Source organism: Alosa alosa, chromosome 11 (assembly GCF_017589495.1).
Source record: "Alosa alosa isolate M-15738 ecotype Scorff River chromosome 11, AALO_Geno_1.1, whole genome shotgun sequence".
NCBI classification, from domain to species: domain Eukaryota; kingdom Metazoa; phylum Chordata; class Actinopteri; order Clupeiformes; family Clupeidae; genus Alosa; species Alosa alosa.
This window is the reverse complement of record NC_063199.1, coordinates 2,394,491-2,405,697: the sequence shown is the minus strand read 5'-3', so window position 1 is coordinate 2,405,697 and position 11,207 is coordinate 2,394,491. Positions and strand designations below refer to the sequence as shown.

Here is an 11,207-nt window from a genome sequence, read left to right as displayed (position 1 = left end):
TTTGGACCTTAACCATGGTCATTGGCGACACCTGAGGGGTCCCCAAGGAAAACCTCTAAAGCAGCACTTGCAAAGCATTTGCAGAAACTTGCATCACTATCAGATAATCTGCCAGATGAATATAATACAGCAACAATCATTGATGGAATGTCTCTGGTCCAGAAGGTCAATAACAATGTCTCAACTTATGCAGACATTGCTGCTGCTATTCATACCATGATCCGTAAAGAGGCAAAGCGGAGGCAGATCATTTTTTAGATTAAATTAGATTAGATTTAACTTTATTGTCATTGTGCAGAGAACAAGTATAGAGACAACGAAATGCAGTTTGTGTCTAACCAGAAGTGCAAAAAAGCAGAAAAGTACAATGTGATATACACAGTATAGGCAGGTGGTGCATAGACAGGACAAGAAATATAGTGCAGTGTAGACAGTAGTATACAGTTGTTTTGCAGAAGGTGGTTTGGAGTAGCATAAATTAAATATAAATATGTGCAGTGTATTAGCAGTTACCTTATAAGAGCAGAATAAATATGGCTATGTACTGTAATATGAACAATGTATGAACAACATGTACAGGTATGTGCAATGTAGTGGCGGTACCATTATAGTAGTAGTAAGAACAATATAGATATATGCAGTGTATTAACATAATATATTACAGAAAAACTGAATAAATATGGATATTTAGTATGAACCATATAGACAGATAGGTACAGTATGTACAACTATGTGCAGTGTGGTAACACACCATTGTAGTGCAGAAACAGTAACATTACAATAGTATTAATAATAAGTGTATGTGCAGGATGAAAAGCAGTAGAATATGGCTATGTACAGTATAAGTGTAATTACAGTATGTACATTTGTAAATAAATAGATGGATGGGATAGATGGGTGGGATAGGGTAGTGCAGTTGTGGGGGGGGCTAGGGGATGTCCGCCTCCTTGTTGACCCTGTCAAGGTTGCCATGGTCGTGGACACCTCAACAGGCACAGGCAAGGAGGCATCAGGCGGGGGCGGGGCAGGGGGAGATGGGGGCTTAGTTTGTTGGATGTCACCGGGATGCAGAGCTAGAGTTCAGTAGGGTGACAGCCGCAGGAAAGAAGCTTCCTCTGAACCTGCTGGTTCGGATGCGGAGAGACCTGTAACGCCTCCCGGAGGGGAGTGGGGTGAACAGTCTGTGGTTGGGGTGAGAACAGTCTTTGATGATGCGCGCCTTACCTCGATGGAGGGGAGTGAGGAACCGGTGATGTGTTGGGCAGTTTTCACCACCCTCTGCAGTGCTTTCCGGTCGTGGGCAGAGCAGTTGCCATACCAAACTGTGACACAGTTGGTGAGGATGCCTTGATGTTGCAGCGGTAGACGTTCACCAGGATCTGAGGAGACAGATGGACCTCAGAAAGAAGAGACGCTGGTGAGCCTTTTTGATCAGGGTAGAGGTGTTGAGGGTCCAAGAGAGGTCCTCAGAGATGTGGACACCCAGAAACTTGAAGCTGGTGACATGCTCCACCTCAGTCCTGTTGATGAAAATGTGTGTGTGTGTGCTAGCTTTAGACTTCCTGAAGTCCACAATGAGCTCTTTGGTCTTCTTGGTGTTGAGAGCCAGGTTGTTATCAGTGCACCACGATGTTAGGTGCTGGACCTCCTCCCTGTAGGCCGTCTCATCGTTATTGCTGATGAGCCCAATCACCGTAGTGTCATCTGCAAACTTGACAATGGTGTTAGAGCCATGTACAGGTGTGCAGTCGTAGGTGAAGAGGGAGTAGAGGAGAGGGCTCAGCACACATCCCTGTGGTACACTGGTGTTCGATGGTTGAGGAGGTGAGGTCTCAGGTGAGACTGAGGTCTGTTGGTTAGGAAGTCCAGAATCCATAAGTTTGGTTTTTCTTTTATCACATACACATATATTGGTAGATGTTTTTTCTTTACCTTGACATGTTTCGAAGTATACTTCCGTCTTCATCAAAAGGTCACACGGTGGAGTAGTGTGACGTTTTATCAGCTGATGTTGAAGAGGAGGTGTGATCCACCTGTCAGTTTTTTGACAGGTGGACCACACCTCCTGCATGCCAGTCATTAAGCAGGAGAACAACCGATACCAACGCTGGATAAAGGAGGCGACTGAAATAAGAAAGCGGAGCCCAAAGACGATGCATATATGCTCTCCCATACCTGGAGTGCCGTCCTGGGGGGCGGCTGACTGACAGCAGGAGGTGTGGTCCACCTGTCAAAAAACTGACAGGTGGATCAAACCTCCGTAACAACATCAGCTGATAAAAACAAGTCACACTACTCCACCGTGTAACCTTCTGATGAAGATGGAAGTATACGTCGAAACATGTTAAGGTAAAGAAAAAACATATACCAATATATGTGATGTTATGATATGTTATGTGATAAAAGAAAAAACAAACTTATTTATCTCAAGTGTAGACACAATGAATGCAATACAAGTAGTCCAGAATCCAGTTACAGAGGGAGGTATTGATGCCCAGTTCACTGAGTTTGGTGATCCGTTTGGAGGGGATGATGGTGTTGAAAGCTGAGCTGAAGTCAATGAACAGCATTCTTACATAGGTGTTGCTATTGTCAAGGTGGGACAGGGCAGAGTGAAGTGCCATAGAGATGGCATCCTCTGTGCTCCTGTTCTGACGATGAATTCAATGAATAGATTAAAGATCCGTTGTACTCGTTTCAGCTACAATTTAAAAAAACATTTCTACTGCAGACCTATGTATGTCATCATTTAACATTAATTTCAACTCGCAATTGAAAGTAAGGAAGGTAGAATAGTAATGATCAATAAGGTCTGCATTCAGGTATTGCCATAACATGTTGCTCTGAAAACTCAAATTAGCTTTTTTTTGCACATAAATCTTGAATTTTATCAACCAAAATGAAGAGCAAAATCACATAATGAGTCAAAATATGTATGCCAACATCAAACACCACAAATATATAATAGTAATAATAAGATTTGGATTATTTTCTGGGCTCTTATGAGTGTTTTAACAAAAAAAGCCAATAGGTGGAATTTCCTTTTTTTTTTCAAATCAGAGGTCAACTTTGAAGGCCTCTACAGCCACAAAGCTACAAGCCCCCCAAGTGGTAGTGACGACCCCCTGTGGCTCATGGACTAATATGCTATAGTGAAATTGGTAGGCTAGGTAGACTTTTGGTCCTCATTACTTGCGTTAGCAGAAGCTTCCTGTTTTGCACGCTTCTAACAAGATCAAGGCATTTGCAGCCTGCACTGAGCCTTGAAATAGGCCTACACTCTGACAAGTCGACATCAATGTCAACAATGGGAAACAGGTTTTTCAGGCAGTAAAAACTACATTTATACAGTCAGTCTGTAAGACAAAAAAATTATAGAATTGATTATCAACACCTTTGATGTGTAAGAGGAATGAATGAATTAATGTTGGTAAAATTACGTTCAGTTATCGTGTTCCCTTTGTAATTGCACACCCCTCCTCTTGGTAGTGGTAGCGCCACCACATCTGTTCTCTTATTGTGAAGGAGCGGAGGGTGAGTGAGACAGATTAGCTAGCTGACCTCCCAGGGTTGCAATGGCAATAGTCCTGCAGCTTCATCTTGTCTTGGTTAAAGTTAAAACGTTATAGCAAAACGAAGAATCTGTAACGTTAGTATGTATGTTTGATGACGCCTTACTAATGTGAGACACTTAAGTTACACCATTTAAAAAAATGTCCCAGGGATGTACAATATCTGTGGAAGAGATCCAGTCCTGGTGGGAAGTCCCCGCCATAGCTCACTTCTGCTCGCTTTTTAGGACAGCATTCAACTTGCCAGACTTTGAAATTGAGGTAACGATAATTGTTGGATGAATATGCCTGTCTATTGCGGGCCTGTATTAAAGGTAACAATTGTGGGAACGTAAATCTTTGTAAGACACAGTTAGATGGTGTGTTAAATCACTTTAATCATTCACAACTCTGTCAGCATGCTTTCTAATGTTGGCTAACGTTATATTATCGAGCTAACTGTTGGCTAACCAGTCAGCTAGCTAATCAACAACCCAATTAGCAACTATGCTAGCTTGCTAGCAAGTTTTGGTCTGGCTTTGTTGTTAACATTGGTTTGTGATTATATAATTAAAATGAACACAATAACAAACGTTTACGAATGTACTTAAGGGCCATAACTTACTGTGCGATAGATATTGCTTACGTATTCAAACAAAGTTTCACTGAGTAAGTTAACTCTCATGGCTACCTAAGTTACCAGTTAGGGAAATTGTAACTTTAATTTGTTGAAGCAGTACTCAGATTACCTAACGTTAGCATAGTTAGCTAGCAAAGTATTAACCATGAATAGATTTGAGGCTAACCACAGCTCTTAGTCGCAGCTAGGCCATGTGGCTGGCCCAGTTTGTTTTTGTTTGGACAAAGCGATGCCTCCATCGAACACGTAGCTACATAATTTGCCAAACTCTGATGGCTGCATCATTACTTGTGTTTGGGCTTCTTTTGTTATGTTTGTTCTCTCCGTCTAGCTTGTGAAATTAGATTCAATATAATAAAGATTTAGGTTAAAACATTAGCACCCATTTTTCTTCTATCGAATTATTATTATAATTAGTGTAATATTAAGTGTTAACGGTAAAACAATACCATGTAACATTCCCCGCTGATTACTTAGATATACCAAGACTTTTTTTTTTTTTTTTGTTAATGTAAATTGTGCTCGAATTGAAATGTTTATGCGTCAATATTCAAGAACGGGACAATCAGGTTAAATATAGATTTGCAGGAACTTCCAAAACATAAATGTGGACAGTCATTTAAGCCAGCTCCAAAATTATTCTGGTTTAGAGAACTTTAAAATCTCTTTTTGTCATTCCATTTAATGGGCAACTTAGTGTGGATGCTTTCTCCACTAGCCAGAGAAATGGGTTGAATGTAATGCAAGCAAATTGGTCCAACATCTACAAATTTACCAGGGCATGGAAATGGTTTTTGACTTGAGGGTACTCACAATCACAAATGTTTTAAAAGGTCAAAAATGAAACTGTCTAAAAATGTAGTTGTTTGGGTTTTACGCATTCAATATATGTCTGTAGAAGTATAAAAAGTTTTTTCAAGGCATCAGTGCATGGATAACTCTCTGGGGGGAAAAAAACACTCAAGAAGAGATGATATTGGGGGAAACTTTTGAAAAATCTTTTTTGTCTGTCTACATGAGTATCCCATTTGAAGCGTTTTAAAGCCTACTGATGGGTAGTACATTGTCTATACTGCAAGAAATATTAGTGATTTTATGTGTATATGGGATATAATATGCATAACTAAAGGTACACTATACAGGTTTAGGTATTTTTGGAGAGAGAGAGAGAGAGAGAGAGGACAACTAGGGAATTGAATGTTCTGAGCTATCCCGTTAGCGATTCGTTCCGAGGTGGTCACGTGTTTCATGGACACTGTTTCATCCCAACATTCAGCAGATCCCCATTGACATGGTACAGTGAACAGAGAGAAACATATATAAATTCTTAAAAAAATACAATTATTTATTTGGAAAAAAAAATGCAGAACTGTTGCCCATGTGACTGCAGTGCAAGAAAATTATAGTAATACCATCTGTCAAAAAAGTTCTAACAGTGCTTTAGAAATGAATGAAATTTGAAGTTAGCCAAGCCTTATCCTAGCGTTTGCTTTTTCGCTCGCATTCCATGTAAACACTACTCTGAGACTGATTAGGCGACGTGGTCACTCACTACAACGGGGATTTTACAGGGCCATTTAAGATATCGAAGGTAAATATACATTGGAATAGGGCCTTTTACATACTAATAATCGTTGATAATATCATTTATAGGCCTGTTAATGGCGAAGATAAGCTATTTACCGTAAGCGGACATACCGTATTCGCTCCATAGGGTTACACTGTAGAATCATCTGACGTTGGGATGAAACATGGCACCCATGATTTGAGTTGTCCGAAATCTATATATACGGCGCTGTTTTTGGTGACTGTAGAGCTCCCTCTAGAGTTGTGATGTATTTATATGTTACTCTGGTGTTGTAAATAGCAAACTTCTCGCTACCTCTTTGACAAGGGGATGTTTCACGATTCTCGCGAGATTTGGCGAGATGCCTCTTTTGGAAGTTGCATGGCTGGTTTTCTCGGTAGGAACTCGCTACGTCTATGCTGTATAGCTGTGCTAGGTGAACGATTCACATATTACAAGTTCTTTACCATCAAATTGACTTCGTAAAGGTGAAAATCTTGCATTATTAAAATATTCTTGTGTAACTTGTTTTGCACTGAATAGCCATGACACATTTAAATGATTGCTTGCAGTGTTTCCCACAGAATTTAATTCTATTTGTGGTGGTAGGTCTGCAGAATTAACTTGAATGCAACAGTTTTTAACAAATTAGCGCAGCGTGGTTATGATGCTAACCAGATTTAAGCACAATTTAGCACAACCTGGAAAATCATTGTGTGGTGGTCAATGTTGATATTGTGGTGAGCCGCCACAAATAAGTCAATGTATGGGAAACACTGGCTTGCTTCCCATTGAACGCTTCTGATGTTGGGCAACTGTAAAACTTTTTTTGGATATATCTTGATTGAGCTGTGTTTGATGGACTGTCAAACATTTAAGTTGGAGTTGACATTTTGGTGTTTCTTTGTCTAGGTGCACGTACGTAATTAATATGAAGTTCTAAAATGGTAAAATGCATAAGCTTACACTGTTTGTCCCAAACACTTTTCGGATAAAGTTAGGGTATTCACTATGCATGTTTTCACGGGTGCATAATTATATAATTATGCTATTGTTTTAATTGCATTTGTAATCACAATTGTAATTTCAAATAGATAATATTTAGATAAATAGATTCCAGTTTCATTAAGTGAGCCTTTACATTGATTAAAAACCTTGAAAGTGTCAGGTTCAACACTTCAAGGTTCAACTCATGGATTAATCAAAACCAAAATCACCTGTGGATTCTATGATAAATCCCCATGGTCAAAGCAAACGGGCAGTGTATGTGCATAATCTAAAGAAGAGAAATCCCTCCAAATATGAACAAATGACTGAAAGGGACCGATAAGGTGGCACCAAAATAAGCGTCTTATGATATGAAAACATGACTGTTTATTTCATCATTTGAGGGGTATATGGCTTGCCTGGTAAGCGAAACTCATTCATGAGTGAGTAGTCTGGTCACTCACGATTGGGAATCCTTTACAACAGGGGTTTTCAACCAGTGGTACGCAGCCCTGTGGTCCGTGAGGACTTTGGTAGTGGTCCGTGACCATGGATTCAGTAATATAGTTTCAATGTGGGAATCAGTATTTTTATTCAGTGGTGCTCCTGGGGTTGCGTAATTAGTCAGAATGGCGGTCCCTGGTTCACAATCAGTTGAAAACTCCTGCTTTATGCTGCTGCTGCTAGCATGGTGACAGGTGTAGACATATCATTAACTTTGAAACCATTGGCCAATCCAAATTGATCAAAGAGTCGTTTAAACTTTACAAGCTATAAACAGAATAGGCAGTGTACGCCTACTTTTGCTATACATGCTTTTGCTAATTTCTGCATTTCTTCAACTACAATTTTTGATGTTTGCAGTCTTGCAGGCATTGCTTCTACTATTTATCACAGTCCATTTCAATGTTGTCTTTCCCTCTCATTGATTGGCCTGGCATTTTTGTTTGTTTGAGGGAAACTAAATTATGGTGTTCCAGGCTAGTATCTCCCTGAAAGGAGAAAGGTGGGCATGGCCAGGGTAGTAGAGCACCACCTGGTAAAATATGCTTGTTAACTGCATGATGGCATTAAGATAACTTCATTCTGAAAATGTATTGTTTACCTTAATCCTAAACACTACACTTGAAATGTGTTGGAGTGGACATCAGAAACAAAGGGAATCGTGAGGTTGGTGTATCGTTACAGCCCTAACTATGTCTGTTAACATTATGTGTTTACTAAGTTTACATTTTTTGGCGTTGCTTTGTGAGTGGTCTGATGTGGTCAATTTTTTTGTCCATAGTATACTTTTGCTAATGAGTCGTGGAAGTGGTTTAGACTTATTTAGATTTTTAATGAAGCACCAACTTGTGGATAAAAATGACTGAAAGGTGCATTTTGTGCTGAAAAATAGTATTTTTACCGTTCTTTTTTCATGTTGTGAAGGTGGTCTTAAGTCTAGCCATTAATAATAACATATAATATTCCAACATTATGATATAGCGGTACAAAATATGACCGCCGCTCAGTCCTGCACATTCTCTCCTCAAAAATAAATCCCGCTTGTAAGTTGTCACCATTTCTTATTCCATCCCCTTACTCTTGCAACTTTTGTGTGTGTGCATGTGTGCGTTTGCTTTTGTGTGTATGCTTCTCTGTGTGTACAGTATGTTCACTTGTGAGTGTGTGTGTGTGTGTTTTGCGTATGCATGTGTCTGCTTGCCTGTGTGTGTGTTCGCTTGTGAATGTATGTGTGGGGGTAATGGGATTTGTGTGTGTGTGTGCGTGTGCTTGTGTGCGTACCTCTCTGTGTGTGAGTCTGTTTGTGCATGCCTACATGTGCCTGTATAGCTTGCGCCTACTGTGTGTGTTTGTGTTTATGTATGTGTGTGTGTCTCTGCATGTGTGTGCATGTATCTTTATGTGTGTGTTTGCGTGTGTTTGAGTGCATGTGTGTGCATGCAGTCATTAAACACATATTCATTTATTAAATGGTCTCCCATGAACGGAATTCCACGAAACTTGGCATGCATTCAGAGTAGTGCTGGGCGGTATGACAAAATGTATATCAAAATTCGGTAAAATAATTCCAGTTGCTGTCAGTAGCAGCAACTGGAATCAATGCATTTCCACAGAATTATTTTTGCAATCTGATCCCTTATCATACCTGTTCATTCGTACTCGTCGCTCGACTTACCGTGACTAAATTCAAGATGGCGTGAACGGTAAACTTCCTGAGGGTACTGTCCTGTTGGTAGCATCGGCTAACTAGCGCCAGATTTCAGAGTGCAGGGGACAAGCCGAGATGAGCTATGAGACAAAAGTTCACACTCGATATCATGTTTCAACACACTTTAGGTCAATATCACACCGAACTTCTCCTTTAACTAAGGAAACCATTTAAGGTATTCTGTGCAACACTTAAATAAATCCCGTATCTAAGGAGAAATTGCAGTCGCACCATGCGTGTTTAGAAGTGCTACATTGAAAAGGGTCCCATCTGAAACTGTCGTGCGGCGCAGCGTTACAAACATTGTGTAATCAAATACACTGGTATGGCGGTATATTAAAAATTTATATCATAACGAAAATATACACCGGTATTCGGTGTGAACCGGTACACCGCCCACCCAGCACTAATTCAGAGGGTGTCATAATAGCAGAGACTTTATAATGAGGAGGCCAGCACTCAAAAATCCTCCATAGAAAAAAATCTGACAACCTATATGACTGCTACGCTAGTAGTGGTCATAACAATGTAACCTAATTGTTGTCTATGTGATTTGTTGTTGTGTGTTTTGGAATAAGTGATGATAGTTCTGGTGCGCACACCTGTGCATGTTCTCATCTACTCTTCATACAACATTTTCCAAATTAAGCACTTACTTTAGAGTGTGTTGTATTTTTCAGCAAGCAATAGCTCCATCCATATTTGGAACTTACTAAAAGGCATTTGTTTGCATGTTAATAGATATACTAGCAAAATGGTATATCCTGTATTGGGGGGGAATTTAGTCTACTAATAAAGCAGGAGCAACAGTGAGCAGGAGCCTACATAATAAGACTGGTCTAGGTTGCTTTCTTTTGAACTTGAACTGTTGTCAGTTTGGTTAGATATCGTCCCACATGTTGAGATTAGAGAAAGCACAGTTTGAATAATGAAGTGAAACCTGAACTCTGAACTCCAAATATCAGTTAAAAACACTCACACTGTCTGAATTGTTTTTGTAAAATATGACCCTTTGGTTCCAGTTTGAGACCTAATGTTTGGTCTAATCGCCCCAAGAAACATCAATAAGACACAATTACTTTCCTGTAAATGATTTCTGAGTGACAGAATTAGCCCTTCATTTCTTTTCTCCCAGGAGTTGGAGCAGGCAGTGTTGAAGCAGGATGCAGACTTCTTGGCAGATCTTGTTTGTTGTCTTCTACAGGGATGTTACCAACGCACAGACATTACGTAAGTTTACACCAAAGCACCACACAGGCCGTTTTTCGACTGACAAAAGAGTGTGTTCTTGAACCGATTCCGTTAAACATGTTTTGAACCTTGGTGCTGTCTAGTGAACCAGCCCACATTCCACCAGTTTTGAACAGAACCAAGGATGCCTCATCAACAATTGATGTTGCATAAGGGAAAGTTAATTAGATGCATATGGGAGGCTGATATGAAATTAGCACTAGTTGACTAGTTTGTTTACTCATGACAACAGCTGATACGGAGGGAAAACTCATGCTTTTAGCCTTCTTCCCTCTGAATGGTAGAATGTCATGCCCACTCTGGTTAAAAAAAAAAAAAAAAAATGGTTCCAGCTCCAAACCAAAGTGCCACGTTCCGAAATGTTTTTTTTGTTTGGTCGAAATGCTCTGAATGGTTCAAATGTTGGTTCGTGAACGGAAACGGAATGGGTTCTCTGTCGTTGGAAAGGGGCTAGGGTAAGCATACCCATTAAGCCCAGGCACCATTAAAGCCCACTTGCAACTTTGAAGTAAATTTTTTAAAGAAGAGGGGGCTGTGCTATTCATTATTTTAGCCAATCTGACAATTTCTTAGTTGCATGTCAGTTTTTGTTGAACACCAATCACTTTGGTCAATGTTGAGTTAGACCAACCTACATCAGTACAGTCTCAAGGAGGCTCACATAAAGTCACCTCAAAACTTTGCTGTTTTGGGACCCCTCAGAAAGAATCTCTTTTCAACAATTTTCAGCCACTTACTTGAAGTACACATATTATGTAAATTGAGAGATTAATGGGTTCGATTCCCGCCCCGTGGTCCTTTCCGGATCCCACCCCTGCTCTCTCTCCCATTCACTTCCTGTCACTCTCCACTGTCCTATCATTAACTCATTGAGTGCCAAAAACGTAATATTACGTTTTTCCTTCCCATGCGTTGACATGGGAACACTCTAACACACCTTATGTGATTTTGGGAACTCTGTGATAAATGGAAATGAAATATATGACGATCGAAAACTCA

At 40.0% G+C, this 11,207-nt stretch overlaps 1 protein-coding gene across 5 annotated transcripts in view; it reads left to right on the top strand.

Annotated features, from left to right (window-relative positions):
• Nucleotides 1–3,530: 3,530 nt before the first annotated feature.
• Nucleotides 3,531–11,207, top strand: part of LOC125303171 (cat eye syndrome critical region protein 2 homolog) — a 58,990-nt gene continuing 51,313 nt past the window's right edge. For 4 of the 5 annotated variants that reach the window (XM_048256728.1, XM_048256730.1, XM_048256729.1 and 1 more), the window contains exons 1-2: nt 3,531–3,833; nt 10,093–10,187. In XM_048256728.1, coding sequence (XP_048112685.1) covers nt 3,714–3,833; nt 10,093–10,187 — 215 coding nt within the window. In that variant the 5' untranslated portion in view covers nt 3,531–3,713. Of the gene's footprint in view, nt 3,834–3,868; nt 3,887–10,092; nt 10,188–11,207 lie in introns of those variants that run through there. The other variant, XM_048256731.1, reaches the window with a different exon arrangement.